Raw genomic sequence first — 26125 nt, forward strand, 5'->3', positions numbered from 1 at the left:
AAGTTTTCAGGCAAATTTCCACGAGTTTCCATGACTTTCTAGCGACAAATTGGCTCAAAGGTCAAGAATTCGATCACCATGTAGGACCTCGTTTCTGACTAACTCGTCAGCTAGACCAGCTAGCTAGCTTAGGTATCAGCTGCATTCATAAGATCCAATCAAGAAAACATAAACAACACTTAGAACACTTCTACTTACAATGCATCGGCGAATTTCGATGGCCGATCCATCCATCCATCCATGGACGTGCTACTTAGCTCGATCGATCACGAGCTCAAGCCCCCACTCTAATGGCGGCGCCGCCGCGGCGATCGACGGGGCGAGAAGCCATGCTGGAGAAGGAGCGCACATGCTGCAAGCCGGCCGGCCAGCCAGCCCCGCCGTCGAGCACGTGCCCTGCTTCTCCAGCACGGTTTGCTCACCCCTCCTTCTTCAGTTCTTCTCCTAGGGCTAGGGCTAGGGCTAGAGCTAGCTAGGCCCTAGCCTCTCTCTCGCCATTGGAGGAGGAGAGGAGAGCTGGGAGAGGTAGAGGAATTGCATGGTGATGGCTGCAACTTGCAAGCGATGTGGCGTATATATAGGCGGGCAAAAGCATAGTACATGTGGTAGGAAGACATGGTTGTCTAAAAAGACCTAACTTTCTCTGTGAAAGGGAGCCCAAACCTGCCTCTCGAAATTAAAGTTTTCTTCTTTTTCATCGATCAAAGGCAGACCACCAAATCTCGGATCCCCATCCATCCATCCAATCCAATTAATCCGAGTTCATCAGTTAATCAACCTAAAAACCCAGAGTTCAGTTCATCAGTTAATAATTAATCCGAGATGAAATCTCTGTCTGTGTGACTTGTGTTAGTCGCTGTCAGAGGTGAATTTAATTAGAGGGATCATTCGAGTTTAACTTTTGACAAAAAGCCGCTTTGATTACCTGGAGATGATGGCAGCGTCAAGGCTAGTTTAACCGCCCGTCGGCCCGGCCCTTGGACGGCGACCGTAAACGATTGTATGACTCTGATCAAGCGATCGAGATGAAAGCCTGCAGCAACTGGGGGTTTTGTTAATGGTTAGCCACATGTTTTAACCTAATCTTGGCCGACTAAACTAGTCTTTCCTCACTTATATGTAGTTCTTATCTTTATGGTGATAATTAACCATTTGAACACTGCTGATCAAGTAGAAACTAAATTAACTATTTGAACAGCTGATCAAGTAGGCTATACAATCTCAGAAGGAGAGACGACGACGAGTTGCGGACAAAAAGTTGAGAGCCCAGTGCCTGGCTATCATATCACCACTAAACAAATGCACGCGCGGCAACTGATGTGATGTCAGTGCTCAAACGCAGAACTTTTTAATTTGTAAATACCATTTTTGTATGCCAATTTAGGGCGTATAGAACTATATAAATATGCAATTTACGCGACAATTTGGCGTGTATGTGGTTGGGGATTGGCATCTAATCGGCAACGCGGGGTGTCGTCAGATGCAGACAGTGCAGTCGCGGACAGAGTTGAGAGCCGGTGGCATCAGCGAGAGTGATGTGTTTTTGTGGCTAAACAAATGCACGCGCGCTCGCTGTTGTCGGGTGGACATGGGCGCTGATGCTGATAAGTAAATCGATAATCCGTGTGTGCCCAGTTGCGAATTTGATAGAATTTTGATTGGATTGGTTTAGGCAGAGGGTCAATGCATGCGTGCGTACCTAGCTCCATGGGTGGTTTACTCCTGTCTACCATGCTGAGATTGCTGATGCAGCAGCTTTAATTTGTGTTTTGGTGCAGATGCAGAGCTGCAGATAGCCTACTCCTGTTGGAAAGAAGCTTGGAGAGAGAATGTTTGGCAGGAAGAGGAATGTTGTGTGGCTACTGTCCCCAACAACCATGAGGTTCTTCAGTGTAATAACTGTTTCTTTGTGCTTCGTTGGGAGGACCATTTTGCTTTTACTTGGGAGAAGATGGCATTTTTTTTCTGTAACAGTGTGTGAATATATTACCATTAGGGTTTCAAGTTGGTTAGGACATTCTGGTTTGGATGGTAGACCTCAGCATTTCATTTTCCTTAACCTACCTCGTACTATCAGTCTCTTTGACCGGATAAACATAACTTAAGTCTTAAGACATGCGCTGTAGCTAGTTTAAGACTCACTGTTGTAATTTCTAGTCATTTTTCTTCCTCTCGGTCCTCATCCATTGATTCCATTCGTATCTTAAGAAGTCTTTAAAATCACTTTGACCCTTAAATGATCTCAATTTAAAACGAGCTTTCGACTTTCTCATTTAGTCTTTCTTAGAACCTTCTCATTCTAGAAGTATTTTTTTTTTCACGAACGCACAAAAGGATTGCACGTCAATATATTAGAAGAAAATAGTTATAGTTACACGACGCAATTAGCCAGACCGTCTTATACAAAGAGAAGGGAAAAAAAGCAAAATAAGAAGCTGAAGCTTTAAAAAAACTACATTCTAGAAGCATTTTTTGATTTGTTCTAAGCAGGTAACCTTTTTTTTTCACCCTTCTTAGAAACTTCTTTTTATTTATTTGTTTATTTTTCTTGTTTGTACTAAACACACCACTTTATATTGGACACTCCAGGCTACCAAAGTTGAAAGTTGTTACCACCAGAGCCAATGAGTCCCATCTTCCTCACTGAAGACTCTTGTTTGGGAAGACATGCAATCCTTTTTCAATTTTTTGTGGAACAAACACCAATCTTCTGCTCTGCATTTCTTTTTTGAGATAGAGGGGATAAGACAATAGACATGGAACTATTTTAGCACGTCCATTCGAAGTGTTAATTCATTTCAACTTACAAGGCTATAACCTCCGTCCCAAAATAAGTTTATTTATGGGTTTCTGTGTACAACGTTTGACCCTCCGTCTTATTTAAAAAATATAAAAAACTTTTAAAAAAGTCACACATAAGATACTATTCATGTTTTATCATTTAATAACAACAAAAATATTAATAATAAAAAGCATTTAAATAAGACGGACGGTCAAACGTTGGACCCAGAAACCCACAAATGAACTTATTTTAGGACGGAATAAGTTCATCTGAGGTCCCTTAACCTATCAACGAATTCGATTTTCGTCCTTCAACCGAAAAACCCAGATACAACGGGTTCCTCAACTGTCAAAACTGGTGCAATATAAGTTTCATGGTGGTTTGTACGACGGTTTTCGCTGACGTGGCGCCTACGTGGCTAATTTGACTCAGTTTTCATATGACGTGGCAGTTACGTGGCGCTTACGCGACAATTTGATTTGAAAAATAATAAAATTTGTGGCCCCACATGTCAGTTACACAAAAAATTAATTTAAAAATGATGGGCCCACGTGAGCCCCACGTATCATTATCACCCCTCCTCTTCTACCTCCTCTCTCAGATGAACTTATTCCTACAGAGGGTGTAAGCGATTGTAGAGCCCAATCTAGGCCTCGTAAGGCCCATTACGTTATACAGACCCGTATCTAGGCCCATCCAAGCCATTTTGAACAAGGAATACACAGCCCATTAATGATACAGAAATGGACCGTTAGTGGGTCGGGCCCACCAACACATTGCAAAAAGTGCAAAACCACTCAACCCGTGTGCGACTCCCACGCCTCGCCAAAAACCCTAACGCATTCGCCTCCCCGCCTCCCCGCCACCGGCCACCTCCCGCCGCCCGCCATGGCCGACGTCGACATGGGCGAGCTCCCCCAGACGCCGCGCTCGGCGACCGGCGACGACGAGCTCTCCCTCATGGACGGGGAGCCCGACCTGGCCGCGGCCGTCCTGGCGCGGCTCGGCGGGTCGCCGCGGGAGGACGACCAGCACCTCTGCGCCACCGCCGCCGCCATGGCGCAGGCCGTGAGGGACCAGGGCGTCGCCGCCAACCCCGTCGCGTACTTCGCCGCGGCGGCCGCGGCGCTCGCGCCCCTGGCCCGCGCGGGGGCCGGGGCCGCGGACCGGCACGTCTCCGGCGCGCTCCTCGCGTTCCTCTCGGCCGCGGTGCCCGCGCTGCCTCCCGCCGTGGCGCGCGCCCGGGGGCGTGAGGTCGCGGACGACGTGGTGCGGGTGCTCGAGTTCCCTTCGACGCCTGACTCCGGTGTGAGGGCTGGGGTGAGGTGCCTCGCGCACTTGATCTCGGCTGGGGAGAAGGCGAACTGGGAGGCAGTGGAGCCGCTCTATGGGGTGGTGCTACGTCTAGCAGTTGATCCCCGGCCTAAGGTACTAGCAAAATACCAATTCTCTCAACTATGTTGCTGTCAAAAGATTACTTATGCGGGTAAATATGCACTGCTGTGTAACTTGTTGTGATATACTGATAAGGTTTACTGGGCATCCAATGCTGTTTCGGTTAATCTGATTTAGGATGCAGAATACCGTTTAGTTTAATGGGAAATTCTAGACTTCATAATTTTAGAGTCATACTCCCTCATAGTAAAATAATACAACTAAACTCATTTCTCCCAATGTCAAATAAATTTGACTGGAGAGAGTAATAATCGAAGAAGGATACTGCACACATTGTATTCTTGGCTCTGCAGATTTTGTTCATGTTGTTAGCTTTACTCATATCAAAATTCAATTGCCCTGTATCATGCTGAAAAATCATTCATAGTTTGCTTTGATGGGGCTGTAGGTGAGGAAGCAGTCTCATTCATGCTTGCGAGATATTCTGCTCAGTTTCCAGAGGCAAGCTGTTTTGGTCCCTGCGAGTGAAGGAATAACGAGATGTTTTGAGCGTTTTCTACTGCTTGCTGGTGGATCCAATGCTGTAAACACAGATGTAGCAGAAGGCGGACCTAAGGGGGCTAAGGAAGTCTTGTATATTCTGAATGCTTTAAAATGCTGCCTCCCTCTTATGTCATCAAAACCTTCCAATACCATCATAAAATATTTTAAAGCTCTGTTGGATCTGCACCAACCAATCTTGACAAGGAGCATATTGGAGATTCTGCATGCTGTTGGCGACGGTCCAACTGTACAGCTTAAATCTGACGTGCTACTGGATATAGTATGCTCTTTGGGGCTATCTGTCTCTGTTGAAAGAAAATCAGGGGATGAAATGGCTTCAATTGCAAGGCTTCTAAATATTGCTACTAGAAAAATTTATAATCAGAATAAGAACATATGTGTTGTAAAGCTTCCACTAGTATTTACTTCACTTGGAGGTTGGTTCTTCTCACAAAACTTGGCACCTTTAAGTTGATCAATTATACCTAGTAAGTCATATTATGTCTTTTGTGTAAAAGTCTTGTTGTAAATTGTTCGCCAGATATATTGGCAAGTGAATTTGAAGAAGCAAGATTTTCTGCTGTGGAGGCTTTCAAAAGTTTAATAGAAGACTGCATCGATGAAAGCATGATCTTACAGGGAATTACCCAGATTAAGTCTAGACATCCAGGGATAAGATCTGATCCCACAACCATAGAGAAGATATGTGCTATCCTAGAGGGCTTGCTAAATGTCCGGTACGGTGATGTCTGGGACAAATCATTTCATGTGATTTCAATGGCATTTGACAAATTGGGTAAGTATACCACTACGTTAGCATATCCTCATCATTCAATAGCTTAGGAATAATATGAGAGTCTCTATTTTAGTAATCTGGCTCCTCTGGTCAGAGCATTAAGATTCAATGTAGCTTCTTGTTCACATCTTTTGTGTTGGACTCTCTTTCTTGAGCCATTAACAACCTTTATCCAAAGGTGTTTTTGTTAAATTGAATTATGCTATTGGTAATTAGTTGCTTGATTATTTGTGATAATTGTTCCTGTACTGATCTCTAATGCAAAACTACAGGAGAATCGTCAGCTGACCTTTTGCCTGAAGCACTTAAGAACTTGGCAGACATGCAAAACTTGTCAGACGATGACTTCTCTTTCCGGAAGCAGGTAACTTTTCCCATAGCAAAAGCACCATTGTCCTTCAGCATAATATAAACAAATTTATACCTTTCATGCAACTAACTTTGTTTACTCCATGTATGTTTGGTTATCTCCTGGCTTACCTTCATATGCATTTATTTGCAGCTTGATTCATGTCTTGGTTCAGCTGTTGCTGCTATGGGACCAAAGAATGTTCTTAAAATCCTGCAGATTCATTCAATATCTGATGAAAATGAATGGATCTTCCCCATTTTAGAAAAGCACATTGTTGGTGCCAGTTTACAATTTTTCTTAACAGATATTCGGGACATTATTAGAGCTGTAGAGAAGAACATTCCAAAGGTATCGTCCATTTTTTTTGAAAATCCTAATAGTTTTAAAGCAAAAACAGATTAAGCACTTTCATTTTAAACTGCACTGACTGTTTCCAACATCTTCAATTGAACAGCTTTTAAAGGAAGATAAGCTTTTCTCCGCCAAGAGAGCAGAAGGTTATGTGTATTCACTATGGTCTTTGTTACCATCGTGCTGCAATTATGCACGTGATACCTCAATCCACTTTAGAGCTCTGCAGAATGTTTTGTGCGACACGCTTAAAAACCAGCCTGACTTGCGTGGTATCATTTGTTCTAGTATTCAGGTATTTCACACTGCATCTGGTTAGTTCTATATTGCAAGTACTTCTGTTTAAGTTATGCTTTTGAGCTTATTTTTCTTTTTTTTTGGCTTGTATATTTTAGGTTTTGATTAAACAAAACAAGGAAGCATTGTCAGTTCCTGTTGAAGAGGCCGTACTTGCTGAGGATGAAATAAGCAAATCTGAAAGAAGAGCAAAAGAACGCTATACGAAAGAGTTTGCAGAGGAAAACTTAAAAGCAATACGGGCTTTCTCTTCAAAGTTTTTGGAAGTTCTATGTTCTATATTCTTAGCTTCTTCAAATGATGCTATTGGACTTCTACAGGTATATTGTTGATGCCTTCTATATTGTGCCATCTGCTTGCTGGGCTCTAAGGATCTGTACTTTCGGGAATTGTTTGATTTGGCTCTGGAAGTTGATTTCTTCTATGATCAGCCGACTGGTCAAAATTTGAAATGTTTGATAATAATCTAATGACTTCATCCGAATAGATCACAGTGGGCAACTTTGAACCTTTGGGTGTTAATTGTTGTTGAGGATTAATAATTGGATTGTTTTGTTGATTGTTTTTATATCATGTACAAGCATAAATGTGACTTGTTCCTTCTTTATTGAGCAGCCTGCAATAAGTGATATAGCTTCCATATCAGAGAAAGACACTGTTGGCAGGTTCTTTCTTGATGCAATAAGGAAGTTGTTGGATGCCACAAAAGCTGTTAATGCAGAACAAAAGAATGATAGTTCAATGCAAATCGAAGCTAATTCCAACACAAATAACATGGCAAGGTCTGCGCAAAATTTATATTCTTGTTACTTCTTATTCATGTCTAGATTCCAGTTGAAGCCGATTGTTAATTTCAATCCTTGATGGATCATAGGGCTCTCCTGTTGGACTTCGCAGCTTCATTAATGCCTGGTTTAGCTGCAAAATCGATCAATGTGCTATTCAGTTATGTAAAACCTGCAATTAAGGTACATATATGATATATTGCAAGTATCCAAGCTGTTCTTTTTTTTTTTAAAAAAAATTGTAAGTTGTGTTGTACCTGATATTTTTTCTCACGCTCGTAGGATACTGACTCATTGATTCAAAAGAGAGCATACAAGGTCCTTTCAATGCTGCTCAAGGTATGTCTCCGTTTTCAGTTTGCACTTTATGTGAATCATCATGGCAGATCACAGAGAGATAACTTGAAATCTTTATGAATGTTTATCATTTCAGGATACTGAGTTTATTGAGCGGAATTTGGATACCTTGTTGGACTCGATGATTTCTTCTTTGCCATGCCAATTTCCATCAAAGCGCTACAGGCTTGAATGCCTGCATCACCTTATTGTTTACATTTTGAAGGTTGGTAGTGAAAAAACATGTTATACTTGCTAGGCAGATGTGGATACTGTCCCTCGGATTGTAACAGGAACCCTCTGTTCTCTATCTGCAGGATTCATCTAAGCTTGGAAAGAGGGAAATTATTGGTTCATTCCTGACTGAAATACTTCTTGCCTTAAAGGAGGTAATTGATTGTATATTTTTCTGATCCTTTAATGTAGATAGGAAGCTAAAATGTATACTGCCGACAGCACACTCCTAATTTGACTCTTGTGTGTTATTCCCTTTGAAACGTTACTGTAGCATTTTGATTATTTCCTGTGGTAAGTGGTAATGTGCAGCTGTCCTTACATTTTCTGGAAGCAGAAGTATATCTACTCAAGTAACCTTTTATGTTCTGAATTATAGACTTGGATGTATTGAATTATTGTTGTGTGCCACAATAATGACAATATCATGCAAGTTTCAGACCGTCAGTTCTACGGCATAGTTCTGGTTTAAGTTGTGTGATTTTTTTTGGATAGCTAGATTAGACAGATTCTGAAAGTATGTGTATGGTACATAAATGCCAGCTGCGAGATGAACAATCATGACTTGATGTGTCTTCACAGGCTAACAAGAAGACAAGAAACAGAGCTTATGATCTACTTATTGAAATTGGACGTGCTTGTGAAGATGCAGAAAATGACGGGAGGAAGGAGAATTTGCACCAGTTCTTTGGCATGGTACTTTATGTCATTACTGTTTTTAAATGTCTTGACAGGACCAAACTAATGAAATATGAGGCTCTGAGCCATACCAACCTCGAACTGCATTACATTTGATTTATCAGTGCTACTTTTATGTTTAGGTTGCTGGTGGTCTTGCTGGTCAAACTCCATATGCAATTAGTGCTTCTGTAACTGGGTTAGCTCGGTTAACTTATGAGTTCTCAGAGCTTATTGGAGTAGCATACAAGCTCCTCCCATCAACTTTTCTTCTCATGCAGAGGAACAACCGAGAGATTGTCAAAGTACAGCACACAACACGTTTCTGGTTTATTAGCTTATCTATCATTCTCTTCACCTCCTTACAGTAGCCCTATATTTCCTATTCAGGCCAACTTAGGTTTTATCAAAGCTTTGGTGGCTAAATCTAAAGCCGATGTATTGCACGAGCATTTGAAAGGAGTTGTCGAGGGTTTGCTGAGCTGGCAAACTGATACAAAGAATTCCTTCAAAGCGAAGGTACTGGCTATTTGCTTTTGATACTATAAAGCAATGGCATTTCTGGTGGTATTTATATAAACGCTCACAAACAATGATATGGTTGTTTTTGTCCTGTGGAACTTTTACTATTCTAATAACTAGATATATTCATATCAACTCATATAGACAATATATGACATGGGAGAAACTAAAAGAGTGAAATATGCATGATATATCACATTACATGTAAACTGCTGCTGTTTTCTTGGAGCTTGCTATTCATCTCTTATCTTATTGCCAGATAAAGTCACTGATGGAAATTCTAGTGAAAAAATGTGGTTTGGATGCTGTGAAGGCTGTGATGCCTGAAGAACATATAAAATTGCTGACCAACATTAGGAAGGTAACTTACAGTATTTTTTCTTTGCTCTTCTCTTGAAGAATAGACAGTTAATGTTGTATGATTGTATCTGGTCAATATGCTCAACAATTCCATGCAATGTTAAACAGATTAATGAGCGAAAAATGCGGAAATGTAAATCTTCTGAGGATGGGGATAACATGTCGATGACCTCACGAGCTACAAGGTATTGTGGTGCATTTATTGTTTTTTTTTTTGTTCTGAGAATTTGTTGATAGTTCTGATGGCGTGAATGTCACATCTATTTATACAAATTTAACTTCTGTTCAACTGTCCTGGTCATGCTCCCTGCAGACAAAGTAGATGGAATCACACACAGATGTTTTCTGATTTTGGAAGTGATGAGGATGACTCCAATGGTCCCTTTTCTGCCCAACATACAGTTGCTTCTCGTACTGGAACAAAAGCTTCAACACGGTATGTGCCACAATAGGCCACACTTGGTTTGTGAGGATTTTAAGTGTTTCTCACAAACTGTTATTTTTCCAGGTCGACCAGGAAGCGCCAAGCAGATAAGAGTTTGCTAGAGAAGTTCATTGATCAGTCAACTGGCGAGCCCCTAGATTTACTTGACCAGAAAACAGTGCGGTTGGCTCTCAAATCGACGAAAAAGAGGGCTATGCCTGATGAAGATGATGATGAGGTGGAGATGGACCCTGAAGGGCGTATCATTGTGCGGGAAGAGCGGGAGAGGCGCAAAAAGAAGCAGCCTATCTCCCGTGACGACGAGGCTGACGACAGGAGCACGGTCCGAAGCCAGTCCGTCAAGAGGAGGAAGACGACCAGCTCCGGCTGGGCCTACACTGGCCATGACTACACCAGCAAGAAGGCCAGCGGCGATCTCAAGAAGAAAGACAAGATGGATCCGTATGCCTACTGGCCATTAGACAGGAAGCTTCTGAACCGCAGGTCGGACCGCAAAGCGGCGGCACGCAAGGGCATGAGCAGTGTCATGAAGGTGGCCAAGAAGCTCGAAGGGAAGAGCGCCGCCAGCGCGCTCGCTGCTAAGAGAACGCAAACAAAAAACCGGAAGCAGAAGAAGAGCAAGTAAGGAGACGAAGGGACAGAGAGAGATAGGGCAAGGAAGCTTTGTATAGCTGAACCGATGGCCCTTGGCAGTTGGGAGGGAAAGTTTTGGACATGTACAGTGCTTGGTGAGGATTCGGCCGTAGTTGTTGTTTTTGCTCGTTTCATCTCCTATCTGTCGAAGAGAAGCACTTGGTTCCATTCTTGCCAAAAAGGGAGATTTTTTGAGGGGAAAAAGGGGGAAATTTTGACACCCGTCGGTATGACGGTACCAGATTCAGATTAGATTTAATTTTGTTGTAAGTTTTTGATTGATGACTATTGAATTTGAAATTTGTTGCTTCCTGCCCGCTGACACTTACTGTAATGGAAGATGAGCTGTAGCGAAATTTCCGAATTCCTTATTCGGGCATACGCGCTAAAACAATCGCGCGATCGTGGAGCTGTACGGGGATGAAACGCAAGGCTACGGCGTACTTGATTTTTTTTTCTTAGAAAGTGATTTTTTTTCTTAGAAAGTGATTTTTTAAAAAAGACACTGTCAATTCAACTTTTTATTTTAAAAAGGGCAAACTTCAACTGTAATATTTAAAACTTTAAACTTAAAAATGGAAACAAAATTAACTTGAAAACTTTTAACTGAAATTTTGAAACTTTCAACTCAAATGTTAAAAACTTTCAATTAAAATTCTGAACTTTTAACTCAGAATTTAAAAATTTTCAACTACAAATTAGAACTTTAAACTGTTTTTAACTAAATTATTTGTGTTCTTTTAATAAAAAGCTAATGCTAAGCTTCATCATTAGTACTATTGGTGATGTTTTGTGCCACACACTAATCTTATGGAGCAGTTTGAAACAAGGGTTAATTTGATCCGTGCCATCGCAAATGTGCCTATTCAGATAATTAGTCTATTTGTAGCCACGTCATTCAAATTTTTACAAAATTAGAACCATGCCATTGTCGTCTCGTTTTCTATCTTCTCTATCGGTGCGTAGGGCCCGCCCCTTAGATTCATTTTCTTCCTCTTTCCTCCTCTATTCTATTTTTTTTTCTTTTTTTCCCATCTCTCTCCAACACTTTCCCGCCTCCTCCCCACCAATCCATCCCGACCCACTCCTCGCCGCCCGCAGCAACAAGCCACCGACATCGTGCTCGAACTCCGCACTGATCAAGCGAGAGAGAAGGCTGCCAACTTTGTCAGTGGTGGCGACACCAGCATTCAACACCAACATTGTCGTTAGCTCTAGCGCTTGGAGTCTGCCAACGCCACTGCCTCCATGCCGACTATGCGCCTCTACTGGCCCCGCCACGTTGGACCGGCCTTCCTAGAGCTCGCCGGCCAGCCTCCGCATGGTCACCGGGGAGAACCAGCATCAGGAAGGCAGGAACGGGCAAAGCACCATGGGGAGGGGTAGCAGCGAAGGCTACTTGTTGCATCGTTGGCTAGAGGACGACGGCTGAGCTAGAGCGCTGGTTACTCGAGCTCCATCGCAGCTGCTTGAATCAAGTAGTTATTTCACGAGAAGAAGGCTCTAGTGGCAACAACTCGGGTTTGGGGATGACCGGTCTCATCCTGGAGCCGGCAGCAACAAGATCCAGCTCCGGACGGCTGTAGGCGACGACAATGTGTGAAGGGGTCGAGATGGATTGGTGGGGAGGAGGCTGAGAAGTAGTGGAGAGAGACGGGAAAAAAGAGGAGGGGAGGATGGAGGGAGAAGATGAATTTGACGGGTGGGGTCCATGTGCATATGGGGAAGAAGATGGAAAACGTAACGGCGATGATGTGGTTCCAATTTTGTAAAATGTGAGTAGCATGATTATGAATAGACGAATTGTAATGACATTTATCTGAATATGTTAACAGTGAAATTTGGTAAGCCCAAAGTTACCATTGGTTTAGAGTCAGTATCGCCTTCAAAGTTATAGAATCAGCCGATGGGAGTCAAGTCGCCACGATGTCGTGTTCTTGGTGGAGTCGAATCAATCAAAGGAAGCTTATCTAGAAGAGTTCGAGTTCAAGAAGGATGCGACATGACAGTTATCTATTAATTAGGCATAGTTTGTTAGTTTCCTTTTATCTTTAGGAAAGTGTGTTTAGTGTCCGATAATGACTTTATCTTTTCCTTTTATCTTTAGGTTAGTTTCTTTCTTGCTCGACAAAGACTTGTATCAACCCATGGGTATAAATATGTGCACCCGGGGTCTATGTAATCTATCTTCACGATCAATACAATTCGGCGCATCGCCACCTTTTACCTTTTCTACTTTATTTTATCGCCCAGTGGGACTTGGCACCCGAGGCGGGGCTGCATCGTCTTTGATCTCCGGCGAAGGGGTAAGTCCAATGTTCCGTCGGCCCAGGCAATTGTATCGTCTACATCGGCGTCGTTCAAGGCTGCATCAGTACATTCGACCTCTTGGATTGCTCTGGTTTGGATGATATATTTGCCTACCTATTTATCATATGTCTCTATTAATCTAGTCTTAGCATATCAATTTAGCTCTATCGGCTGCTTCTCGCTTTAGGGTTTCTGCCGGTATCGGCTAAATTGCGTTGCTAGATTAGATTAGCCTAGGCATCTACCACTCTGAAAATCAGTCAACGGCTTGATTGTCTAGATATTGTGTTTCTTTTCATACTTAGTGCTGCATCAGTTAAGTTTGATCTACTAAGTCGTGCTTAGAACCATAATCTCTAGCCTGCTTTCTGACTGCCAATAAGGGTTTCATCGGGGTTTCAGCTGGTGAATTATCTGGACGTTGCATCGGCTCATAAGGATTGCATATACATATAAATTGGATTTCGCCGATGACAACAAAGGTTTCATTGTTTAATCTAATCTTGTGGATTTCATGACATCGGACCTCCAGCCGATTTGTTATATTTTATTATCAGTAGCCGATTGCCTTTATATCATTATATACATTGGACATATAGCCGATTGCTTAAACCCTATCGCTATCGGCTGGTATCGACATCGGCTATTATCGACTATCGGCTGGAACTACTACATCGGCTTGTCAGCCGATCGGCTGTTTTGATCTACTATTTGCATATCTTGTCAGTTGCAGGATCAAACTGACTGGCACGCCCGCATCTCATCATATTTGGACCTGCACTGGAGCTAAGCAGATCTCCCAGGCCGGTATGTTCGATTTTTTCGTCAACAGAATAGGCATAGTTGCAATGGTACATATCAAATTAACCCTTGAAACAAGGGATTGAAGCCTACTAATTCCTTTGAATCCTATGGAATGAGTACCTATTGGTCTCTCAACAGACGATATGACCTATCAGTGTTCTAAGGAACAATACCTTAGGACTGATTTTTTTTTTTACAATTTTCGATAAAAAATATTGTTACTTATTTAAAAATTCACAAATCTAGGTGATATGTCACATTTAGAATTTTGAGTTTTAATCTTTCTTGGTAAGTTCCAAGTTGGCTAGATGCAAAAGTTTATATATGAAAGAACATTGATAAGGGTGGGGTGGTGTTGAATAGGCATTTTTGAAAATTACTACTTAGCAGCGGTGTAAATCTATCCAGAGGATCATGCCAGAAACATCGAAACTTCCGGTTGGTCTTCTCGATCTGGACAAGAGAGCTAAATGGAGTTTCCAGTCCTTAGGTTCAAAACTTTCGATCCCCTAGTTTCTTCCAATAAAGAGGGTGATAGGGACAATCTTCATGGAACAAGCAATCCAAACACGTAGAGAATGCAAGAACAACAAGCAATAACAGTTTGGACTCCGGAACTTCCGGCCTGAGGAAAATCACAAACATAGCAATAGATGAATAAGGAGACACCAATTTTTCACCGAATTTGGCATCGCAAATATCCTACATCTATGTTGAGGGACTCCAAGTAGCCAGTTCTCGATTAATCTTAAGCCTCACCAAATGACCACTCAAAGGTGTTCCTTTTCCTTGTTGAGATAGAGTAACGTGTTCACAAACCTCTTGGGTTGTCCACACACCCTGGATACTCGTGGGTGATGCCTAACTAGCTAGGAGGAGAACTTCCAAGAGTACCAAGCTTGAAGATGATGGTCGGATGTCAATCGTAAGTGCTCAAACTGAACCCCCAAAGAATCCACTCCAATCTCACTCTAATCACTCAGATGCACTTGATCCAAGGAGAGCTTATGGGAATAGGTCTAAAAGTTCTAACAACAACTTGCTCAAAGCAGGGGTAGGTGGAGTTAAATATTCACCTACCCGAAGCTAACCATTACTCATAATTTTGAACTTCGGAACATCCGGCTTGAGGGCTGAGGGTTCCGGACAATACTTGGTTTTGGAAGACATGGAGGACCGAAACTTTTCGACTCAAACTCCGGAACTTCTGATTAGCCCTCTCTGCTAGCTAGAGAACTGTGGTTGGAACTTCCGGAACTTACGTTTGGAACTTCTGGTCTAGCCCTTGGCCAAACAGAGAGCTCTAGTTGAAGGTTCCGAACCCGAACTTTGAAGCTTTCGGCCTGGCCAAACACAAAGCTCTTTTCTCCCAATTGTGAGTGACATGCTTCGTGTTTCTCTCTAATAGGTTTTCATCTGAGCACAAGGACACAACCCCCACTTGAATAGGTGGTTTTTCCTATGACTCAATTTCAAAAGAAAAACAATGAAATGCCTTAAGCCATCCCATTTAGTTTTAATTTGTGAGGGTCATCCATTTAGAGCATCATCCTTAGGGACTAATCAATAATTGTGCTTAACACTCAAGTAGCTCATTAGTCCCCTAATTGTCTTGCCTTTAATATTCCTAGATGCAATTTAAATGTAAGAAAATCTCTAATATAGATGTGACTCTCTTAAAGAAAAAGTGACTTTAGAGAAAGTCACGCTTTATTTACCATAATCAATAAAACGTGACTTTCTCTTAAAGAAAAACGTCGTGACATGAAAATGAAGTGATTATTAAGGTGAAAAGCACGAGTGTGACGATGACTAGCTGACCACGCATATTGCACACCGCCATCTTGGCAATCTTAAGTTCCTAGTTGGTTAGACGCAAAAGCTTACATGAAAAGAATCTCTAATAGAGTAGTGACCCTCAAACTGTAAAATAAGTGAATCCAACACTCTTCACTTAGGGGAAAAATAGTGTAACCAACACTATTCATTTGTAAAATAAGTGAATCCAACACTCTTCACTTAGGGGGAAAAAAGTGTAACCAGCACTCTTCATTTGCGGTCGGTAACGACGTATGCCCTGCAGTAGCCACTCCGTTAGCTGTTACTGCCAGCCCACCACCTCGGTATCGTGTATACATGCAACAAACAGCTACTCTAAAAATACTTATATTTTGGGACGGAGGAAGTAGCTAGTTAGCTGTGGCCATCATAAGTACAAACCAACGACAAGCCAGGAAAGCACTGAATACTGCATACATGGAAAAAAAAAAGAGGAAATATTGCCACTGACATTTCACCACACCAAAATTTGTGTACTGAAACAATACTATATATGAATCTATATATGAATCTAGATATACATCTGTTCAGGTACATAACCAAGATTGATTTCTTTTGGACAGAGAATCCCAAAATGCAAGGACTTTTCCTTACAAATTATTTCAAAATATAAGAGATTTTGAAATCCTGAGATAAAACTTTATTCCCAACCTATCAATTACTTTTAACCTTGTTTATTCTCTCCACCATCCATTTTCTTACTAGTTTATTTCTCCACCTGCCAACTTTTGTAGTACTTTATTGTTTCACCTTCACCTATCACCTTTTGTATCTTGTTCTTTTGCTACTTCTTTAATTTTTAGAAAATTAACATGATTCCTAACTAACTTGTGTTATAAAGTGATGGAGGATGTTTAACATGATTCCTAATCAACCCATATTTAACCCTTCGTTACCAAAAAAAAAAATACTAGTACCAAAACTTAGTTTTAAGACTACCAAAATTAAGCAAATTAAGCATGCCTAGGTTTTAAGACTGCCAAAATTAAGCAAATCAATCTGGCGCCTAATGCCCACATTGTACTTTGTTTTAAGGTAAAAGGGCAAACACCAACGCCGATATGTGCATTTGCCAACTACGTTTCGACACCGAAAGCTTTAACGGTAAAAAAGCATGTTTAAGACTTGCTATTCCTAAAAGTTGGTCACCTGGAGATGTTGCTGAGAGTGCAATCTACAAACGATTAAAGGAAAACTTCACCACTATAATCTAATCACAAGGGTTAAGCAGGCATTCCCGCTTTTGTTTTGCAGCCTCCCCTCTGCAGATCGGCATGGCCCTGCGTTCTCACTGTCCTATCAAAGCGAAACAGAGGCAGCCACGTTATTTTCAAACCACATAATATACCTTCTCACATACTAAGAAACTATCGAATCAATCAATCATGATAAGACACGCAGCCATGCACTACTAAGTGTATCACACATAAATTGAAAAAAGTGTATCACGCATAAATTGCAAAAAGTGTACCACGCATAAATTGCAGAAAGTGTACCACGCATAAATTGCAGAAAGTAAGTGTACCACGCATAAATTGCAGAAAGTAAGTGTACCACGCATAAATTGCAGAAAGTGTATCACGCATAAATTGAAAAAAAAAAGGAATTTCTCACTAAATGAATCAATCCAAACAAAGTAGGTGCGATTATCAGTTACTAGCATTTAGCATTAGTTTCTTTTAACAGTCAAAACAAGACATAATGTAACTGGCATAAATAGCGGACTTCTGCAGAAAGGCACCAACCTCAGAGTTAGGTCATGACACTGCTCTTAGCATAAGCACAAATTTCTTCCTCCCCTTGAGAAAAAAGGATAAAACTTGAGCCAGGAGGTATCTGAACAAAAAATGTGTTGCACATAATAATATAAGATCATTGCCTTGTACAGACACTAGAGAGTAAATCCGAGCTTCTGGAGGTACTTACAAGAAATGTTTCACCTAACGTTTTGGGATGAAGGGATAGCTGGCTTCTTCTCTATTTGATCATAATGGAGAACAAAGTTGTCCTGCAGAAAAACATACACAATTATAATTCACAAATTTTCACAAAAGTATTATGTGATACAACTTTACATTGACCAAACATCCAAACCTTGCGGATTGTCTCCCAGTTGTTTGGATCAAAGCAACCATAAGATCCTCGTTCATAATGAGGTGTTTTGACCAGAGGCTCAACATTTGGAATTCTGGTGAGCCACACACGCACTTCTTTATGGTAGAACCATCCTCGAGTATACCTGCGGAAAAGATGGACATATACCATGGTTCAATTCAACAGTTAAAACAAAAGTAAAAAAAAAAAGGTTTAATCTTCATTTGGTATTTGGTTGTGCTGTGCTGCACCTCAAAGTGGGTAACACATATTTGCCGTATGTATTAAGATATTAATAAATTCTAAGGAAGTAAATGCATATCCAATATCAAGCCTCATGAAACACAAAAGGAAATATAATAATCAATTACATGAATAACATGAAAGATAGCTAATTGATAGATTGAAAGATTCAAAGCCTTAAACATCCAGAATAATTCAGGATCATGGAACATGTTCTGGTGTTGTGCAACTAGTAGTCACCCATCTGGATTACGAACAAGTCCTAAGCGTACCCTTTCAAATAAATAAAATACACAATATTACTTGTAAAAAATTGCTGTTGATCCTAAACCAATTGGCAGTCCACTAGTCCCATACTAATCCAAGCTGGTCTAAACCAGCCTACTCCATCCGGTTTCAAATTTCTTGACGGTTTAGATATGATCTCACATACCAAGGAGTGTTTAATTAGGGTGCCTATTCCCTGTTATACCCATATTAAATACTGCCATATGCTTGAATTAATCAATATTTGGATGTATCCTAGTGGTTCGAAACAACAACCAGATGCAAAGCATGCAGGTTCGAATCCTAGCGTCGCTTCGTTTTTCTCCTTTTTCTTTCCACGCGTGGATTTTCTCTACAATTTTGCACGTGCAGCACACGCTGGCTGGTGTGTTTTTCTCGCTTGTGCGGTGGACACGGGAGACTACTCAACTTTAAATGGAATGCATGCATAAGAGGCAAACAATTCCAAAATAACTTAATAAATCCCAAACGTCAACAATTACCATACTTTGGATACAAGGCTAGAACGTCAACATTTTTATACCGGAGGGAGTATGTCCTACACAAGCCCAACAAAATGCAAAACCCACAAATACAGATCAATTTAAGTCCATGGTCTATCCAAGATGTTATATTAGATAATGTTGGTGGACGGAGGGCCAAGATGTGGCCAATCTAGTTGTCACCATTAACTTGGTTTGCACCGATCATTAACAGAAGGATTAATGATGCGTAACCAGTGGAAACTATGCTACAAATAAACATGGATAAGCACGACTATGCAAATCAAAACCAACCCCTAGCAACAAGATGTAAATGAGAAGACCGGTGAAACCATGTACTCACAGCTCACTAGCAGCACATAGCTGAGCTTCATCCCTTGGCATGCTGCAAACCAAAGAAAAATGATAAATCTTTCATAAAAAAACAAACTATACTCACATTATTTGTTGCAACAAATGGACTAGCCTAATAGAATTGAAGTGGGACACACTTAATGGTAGATGTACCTATAGAAGATGTAAAACAGTGTTGGCGTCTGGAATTTCTGAAAATGTATAGGCTGCAAGAGGCAGAACACAATTACAAATATATAAGTCATAACATGAAGCAAATACATTGAGACAATAAATTCTGCCTATGTTTAAGAACAACTAGTTTAGGAAATTATGATGGTCAACATCCTATAAAAGATGGCAAATGCACAGCCAGCCATTACATATTAAAAAATAGCACACAGTGACAGGCAGCTTACTTGTAGTGGTGGAGGTTGCTCAGCGGAGTAGCAAGCTGGAGTATGAAACTCAGGTTCTCCTTTTGCTGGCTCGTTTGACCATGGAGAGCCAAATGTCTTGTACAGATTGTCTGGTGAGTTCAAGTTTAAACCCAATGTTGTCAAATCTATTCCTAAAGCAAGAGATGATAAGTCAACATCATTCATCCTGATAACTCCTAGCAATCCCATCAAGCCATATGGATCAGATGGTGTTTGGCCCCCCTGGATGGACTTTAGACTCTGATCCCTATATGACTGGGTAGCTGAAGACACCTGCTGCAATCTGAAAGGATTTTGAGCCTGAGGTTGCTGGTATTGCTGGATAAGTTGCTCATATGATCCCAAACTAGAAGTTTGATTTGGAGAATTTAGTGGTCTTAGTCCGATATTTTGGGGACCAGCATTCTGAACCTGATAATCATAATTGAGATTATTATTACTTGCATCAAAGGGTCAAAACAGAAAATTTGGATACATGCCAGATCAGAACCATGACAAATGTGGTAGACATTGATTGTTAAGAGTTTTAAGAATTTCCAATATTACTTACTGAATTAGCACCTTGCTGGTGTTGCTGACGATTTGGTGGGTAGTTACTTCCTAAGTTAAAGCCAACTGATCTTGACATCTGCGTAAATGTGCAAATTTGTCAAAAAAAAAAAGCACAGAAAAGAAGTTACTGAAAATTCAGAAACAGGGATGCACCGGATATTGTTGCGCTTGCATAACAGGTACATTATCATGAAGTTGTTCCTTGTGATGCAACTCCATAGCATAATCTGTAGTGTTGCCTGATAATTCAAAAGGTTAATACTTTGCACAACTCAGCAAAGGGCAAAGAAAGGAATCTGTTATAGTAGCGAAATACGCACCAAAAGAGTAACTAAAGGAAAAGAAGTTTAAAACATGGTAAAGAATATCCAATGATCATGGAATAAACACAAAAGGCAAGTAACAGGTTTCGACCATCCAAAACACGTGCCAAGTAATAAATTCGAGACAGGAAATAGATTATGGCCAACCAAAATACGAGACACCGACAAAATATACCAAGAAGCCAACCAAACATAAAAGCGGAAGGTTATTTTATAAGATGATTCACCAGCTAAGTTTAGAAACATTTTCAGCACACCAACAGACACAATAAAACAAAGCTGTGATGTTCAGTACATCACAAAGCCGAGGAATTAAAGGTGCCCATGTACTGCCAAATCGACAGCTATGGCACTAAACTCTTAGCACCAAATATGCATCAAGCTTTTTAAGTGACTTTATCCGGGAACATCCCGGAATTAAATCCATGATATCCATAAACCAAACTCAAGCCACGTACTGTAAATATTGTTATATTTAGCTAGCCTAAACTATCTCAATTGACCATTGCAAATTTCCGGCATGAGGAAAATTTGCAGGTCCTAATATTCTGCCAAAAAAAATTTAAAATATTGTTTTCAGCATCATGAACCTTCCCGAATAAGTTTCATATTTTTTGGATTGCCTCAAGGCTTCAATCACAGATTCGCAGTTGCCTCAAACATGTGACTGACAAGGAGGCACATGGTGCAAAGATAAATTTCCTAGATTCCGAAACTTTTGATCTATATTTGGTTGGCACAGGTACCTGGATCAAAATGGCCTGCAGTTAGTTTTACTGCCATGACAGTAATAATTGTACATTTGCTGGGTTCAATTGGACTTGAACATCTTGTAATGGTTCAGCTGCTATACTTTCATTACACATTGCCTATTGGTTTAGTTCGCCGTATGACCATATAAATTGTCATAAAATAACACGATAGCCATGGGTTTGGCTACGCTGACAAAAACAATGAATATAACAAGAGGGTACCGAAAACTGTGTGAGTTGCGACAAGAAAACCACTTACTATCATCGTCAAAAGTAAATCACTTGGATGTTAAAATCATGTATCCGACAATATATGCTACAAGTTCATGGCCAGATTGAACGGCACTTGTTTTGGCAATGTAAACAGAGAGACAATGGGATTGCTAGGATTTCTGCACATGTCCGCAGACCGCAGGTTGAACAAGGACCATTTTGTCCAAGCAATGTGTTTGCGCATTTTCATCGTCGATCATCAAAATGATGATCTGTGGTAATCCCAATTGCTCCAATATCATAATTGGAGTAGCCGGCATATAGTGGTGGCCCCATTCCTATGCTTAGTCTTAAATTAACCAAAGGTGGAAAAGCCACGGCAAGTATATGAACAGTACTAATACGTAATAACCACTCAGTAACTTGAGAAAAATGGTGTCAGCCTTACATAAAAGATGAAATGTTAAAGCAAAACAGAGTTTGTAACAGAGAGTTGTATGACAGGCTAGCAAAGGCCAATTGAAAGTGCACTATTGTAGACAACAAATTGTAATAGCCATGGACAGTAACACTATTAAATAGATAGTGCACAATACACCAACACCAAGTATAATCAAGGCACCCTCACTGAATCAACAGATAGTTCTAGAAATAATATAGCTGTAACCACCTTTGTATCCAGGTAAAGCCGGGAAGTCTTCATTTTGAATGCTGAATTCCTGGTTTTGCTGAACAATGGTGTTAACACCAACTCCTTGCTTCCGTAGGGAGCCTGTTATTTAAAGAAATTGTCAAGGCATCCTCCCAATTAATGAAAAATATATATGAATCATTACCATATTGTCCTTGTGGACCACCCGCAGAACTAGGTCGACCAGTCAGCTGGGGAAAATCACTCATGTCAAATGGAGCACCGTCACTGGCATCATGCAGCATCCCCATAGAACCAAGGGAATTATTTCCTCCTTGTATTTGGTTCTGAGATAATGAACCTCCAGATGTTGGATATGAACTCCCCATCATGTTCAGCATTTGAGGTGATCCTGATATCAGAAATTTAAAAAAAAGAAGAAGAAGCTGAATGAAAAGACTCACGGGCTTTCACCTCAATAGATATAAGCTAATACATGATATACCTCTTGTTAAACAGTAAAATATTATAGATACATGACATCACAAACATATAAAATATAATGTTTCTAAGTATTTACTCAGCATCATATTACTTTCATAAATCATATTGTGATGCCAAAAAAAATAACAGTTATAAAAATAAGCAATAGATATTCTAGCATCCGATGCATGCATGCCAGGAGGAATACCAATATTTCCTCTAACTCTGACACCTATCAAATGATAGTACTGTTGGAATTTTCATTTCTAATCTTAATCCTATCAAATGCAACCTACTGGTGTTCTTTTAGGACGCAGCGTGACAGCAGATGCTAAGATTGACCAGGTTATAACTTTGGACGTTACAATTACATTACAAATGTGGTAAGGAAACATGAAAGAGATTGTAAAACATAAGCTGGACTGTGTTGGATAAACAGTGAAGGCACCAATTACTTTCAGCAGATAGGTTGTGGTTGGAGCTTTTCTTCAGGTATGACTGATTTAGGTGGGAAGCTTGTTAAGGTCCTAGGATTTTTCTTGTTTCTGATCATGATCCCACTTACCAAAACTTTTTTGTTTGCTCACTAACAGCACAAGGATCCTACTTTTAGAGGATAACAACCAGCAGCTACTTAGCAATATTATTAACAAATCCTTCAATACATATCATTTGGGTATTTTTAACACTTGTTTCATATGCCCAACTTTGATGTCAAGAAAAAGAGGGGTAACTCTGCAGCTAAAAGCAAATTATTCAGTAGATATACTCAACAAAAAAATCAGCATAGCCACAGTAGAGCATGTGTTAACAAACAATAGCTGATGTTACAAATAACTACAATAGAAAAGCAGCTAAGCAGCCATGAAGGCATGACAACATAAAGAGTATTCGACTCTATGGAGTAACAAACTATTTATACAGTCTGTTCCATAATTTACCTTGCTGAAGAATGCCATTCATCATCCTGCTGGATCCTTGGACATTCAGACCGCCACTGCCAACATTGCCACTCAAATTCATGCGTGATGCTATGCTTGGCACAGATAATCCACCAGAGCTTATATTCCTTCCAATGTTACTTCCACCCACAATATTTCCTACAGAACCAGTGATCCTAGGACCCAAATTTCCCAAAGATGGAGATACTGACATCCCAGGAACAGAATTACGACTACCACCAGCACCCAGGTTTGAGGATAAGCCTTGAATGGTACCACCAATATTCAGGCTACTACTAAATGCTGGACCTCCACCAACATTCAATCCTCTACTACCGACTCCTGAATGCCCATGAGGGATCTGCAACAAAACAGTAACATGGTGAGGTTACACGATCATTTCAACCAGCAACAATGTACCTTAGTTTCCACAAGCCGTCAGCATAAACAATAAAATTGCAATATGGATGAAGGAAATCATTACAACCTGGGACATGCCAACTGGAAGGTTGTTTGAAGCAAATCTCCCAGGCATGCTCCCTCCAGGCTGTTGAACCCCAGAGGATGGAAGGCCACTCATGGCAGCATTCCTCTGAGAAAACGATCCAGGCATATTTGGCATATTTAAACTTCCATGCATGTTGTGCAAACCTTGAAAAATGGCAAGAAGATTTACTACATGAATGTAGCATTGTGCGAACAAACTAACCAAGCTATTTTACTATATGCTCACCAGAGTGATGGAAACCCCCTGGAACTGATCCAGATTGACCAGAAAAGGACCCTGTAAACGGTCTTCCAGTTGAGTCTTGAAGATTTGATGCAGAATTGTTCAGGTTTGACTGCTAGGAAAAAATGGCAAGTTGTCAAAACAAAGAACAAAGCAGGTCATATGGAATTGCCATTATCTTCAAAAGCAAATACCATGTTGGGTTAAGCAGCAGCATAAAAGAATAAATAGTGCCCAACCAAACAGATTATCCACCACAGATATATTAGCTCTGTCCCATAATATAAGGGATTGTGGCTACGCATTTGCATAGACAAAAGCCCCTTATATTATGGGACGGAGGGAGTAGCTGATAATGCAGTGCCTGTACATGCATAGCTTATTTAGGCAATCAATGCTAATATTCCCTGCCATCGCAGTTCTCATATGGAAGTGTCAGGCTTCAAATTTCATATGAAGCATCTCAACACAGAAAACTCACGTAAGGATGGCAAAGAATGGAAGAGGACAGTGCCGCAGTTGTAAGAAATAAATGTGTGTATAAAATATAAATAAATCAATACTATGTTATAACAGAGGACAATTATCACTTTATCAGGTGATAAAAGACAAATCTATTGCTCGTTATCCAAGCGAAGCTGCAGCATAAGCAAACTATTTGATGAACGAACTAGTCAGAGAGAAATCAAGTAAAAAGTTTGAAATGGAAAATAGGGATATCAAGCGAAAGCACAATAATCAGTTGTAAGGATAAGCACGCACATTCAGCAGGCCCGACATTGTGACAACAACAAAAGCAAGTCAATATTCAACAGTAAGCAGCTATTCCTTCCAATCTGAAACAGAAAATGATATGTGTAAGTAGTTTGAACAAAATGGATGAATCCACAGAAGGTGCTAGATCACTAAAACTGTGTAGTATGTATGACTCCAAGGGTGACCAAACATTTATATGTCTTTTATAATAATAAACCAACGAGTAAGCACAGAGAGCAAGAGGGGTAAATAATCGGTATAAGATTGATTAGACCAGTCTTCCAATAACAAACCTAGAAGTAAATCATCACACCATAAAACATACTAGCAAATTTTAACGGTAAAAAGTCCAATTAAGGATAATTAAGTCGGTGCCATAACATATGCAGATTTTAACAGTAAAACAAGGAAGTTAAACGTTATCATCCAACTCTTTAACAATTTAGAAACATGATTAGCGCCATCAACCACGTAGTATGAAGAGTAAACTCTGAATGCAGGAAACGCCAATCCACAATCCTTGATATCAAACGAGAAAGTTACAAAATCCCCACTATCCACCCGATTCTCCCTATCAGATCTGCCCCCGCAAGTAGTAGCACACCGATCTCAACCCTCCGGCCTCCACTCCACTCTCCCACACCGAAATGAGCAACAAACCAAAATCCAATCCCTACGAACGTCCAGGAACCCTACGGCAGCAACCGATCCGTTTCCGGCCTAATCCAAGGCCCCAAGCGCGCCTGGGACGGATCGGATGGGGTGGAATTCCACGGAACGACCAGAATTGGGGGCAAATCAAGGGGGTTAGGGTTGCCTACCGAGAGAGAGAGAGGGAGTCCGCCCGCGCCTGCGGCACGAGCAGAGGAGGAGGAGGATGAGGGATCGGGCGCCCGCCGGTGGATTCGGCGGAGGCGGGAGGGGATTCGGCGGCGCACGAGAAGATGATCCGGTGGGTTCGCCGCGGCGCGCGTCGGCGATGGCGCAGGGGAGGGTGGGAGGAGAATGGAGCGGAGGAAGAAGAGGGGGGGGAGTACAGAGGAGGAAACGGATGGGTGGAGTTGGGCTCTCTGGGCCGTAAGAGCGTGATGGATTGATGGGCCAGATACTTTTTCATGGGCCTTATCAAGAGGGAGGGAGCAGTGAGCACGGAGCACGGTTGTTCGTGTTTTTTTCTATCATGTTTCACACCTTATACTCTCATGTTTTTCACACTCACATTTCCTAAGCTATTAAATAATATTTTTTATAAACTTTTCTGTAAAAATATTGTTTTAAAAATTATATTAATTTATTAATTTAGTTTTTATCTACTATTTAATTAATCATGAGCTAATATATCACTTTACATAACTGAAAGTGTTTCTAAACCCTTTGAAAGAACACGGCCTTAACTCCTAAG

At 40.9% G+C, this 26125-nt stretch overlaps 2 protein-coding genes and 1 non-coding gene across 6 annotated transcripts; 2 read left to right on the forward strand and 1 right to left on the reverse strand.

The window, feature by feature from the left end:
• The first annotated feature begins 3608 nt into the window (after positions 1–3608).
• Positions 3609–10821, forward strand: LOC127763293 (uncharacterized). The gene is made up of 19 exons (XM_052287948.1): positions 3609–4210; positions 4626–5157; positions 5262–5516; positions 5789–5880; positions 6019–6216; positions 6323–6514; positions 6615–6836; positions 7132–7298; positions 7391–7484; positions 7584–7640; positions 7735–7863; positions 7955–8026; positions 8454–8567; positions 8693–8854; positions 8940–9068; positions 9331–9432; positions 9540–9616; positions 9745–9867; positions 9940–10821. Exons 1-19 carry the CDS (start codon positions 3671–3673, stop codon positions 10499–10501), a joined length of 3819 nt encoding a protein of 1272 aa, XP_052143908.1. The 5' UTR covers positions 3609–3670; the 3' UTR covers positions 10502–10821.
• A 5641-nt stretch (positions 10822–16462) lies between these two features.
• Positions 16463–25737, reverse strand: LOC127761144 (probable NOT transcription complex subunit VIP2). 4 transcript variants are annotated; one of them, XM_052285380.1, is made up of 16 exons: positions 25545–25737; positions 24730–24803; positions 23971–24079; positions 23725–23888; positions 23238–23598; positions 22019–22225; positions 21853–21954; positions 20048–20133; positions 19893–19970; positions 19322–19753; positions 19077–19129; positions 18913–18954; positions 17557–17701; positions 17389–17470; positions 17208–17261; positions 16463–16753 (listed from the first exon to the last, which is right to left on the reverse strand). In XM_052285380.1, exons 2-14 carry the CDS (start codon positions 24745–24747, stop codon positions 17399–17401), a joined length of 1869 nt encoding a protein of 622 aa, XP_052141340.1. In that variant the 5' UTR covers positions 24748–24803; positions 25545–25737; the 3' UTR covers positions 16463–16753; positions 17208–17261; positions 17389–17398. The 4 variants fall into 4 exon arrangements, with proteins under 4 accessions (XP_052141340.1, XP_052141339.1, XP_052141338.1 ...); XM_052285379.1 differs by having other exon boundaries at positions 16463–16758; XM_052285378.1 differs by having other exon boundaries at positions 17208–17298.
• LOC127764857 (small nucleolar RNA snoR35) lies at positions 23971–24051 on the forward strand. The gene has a single exon (XR_008015999.1). It is a non-coding gene; the product is annotated as a small nucleolar RNA snoR35 (small nucleolar RNA).
• Positions 25738–26125: the final 388 nt, after the last annotated feature.

Source organism: Oryza glaberrima, chromosome 2 (genome assembly GCF_000147395.1).
Source record: "Oryza glaberrima chromosome 2, OglaRS2, whole genome shotgun sequence".
NCBI lineage: Eukaryota > Viridiplantae > Streptophyta > Magnoliopsida > Poales > Poaceae > Oryza > Oryza glaberrima.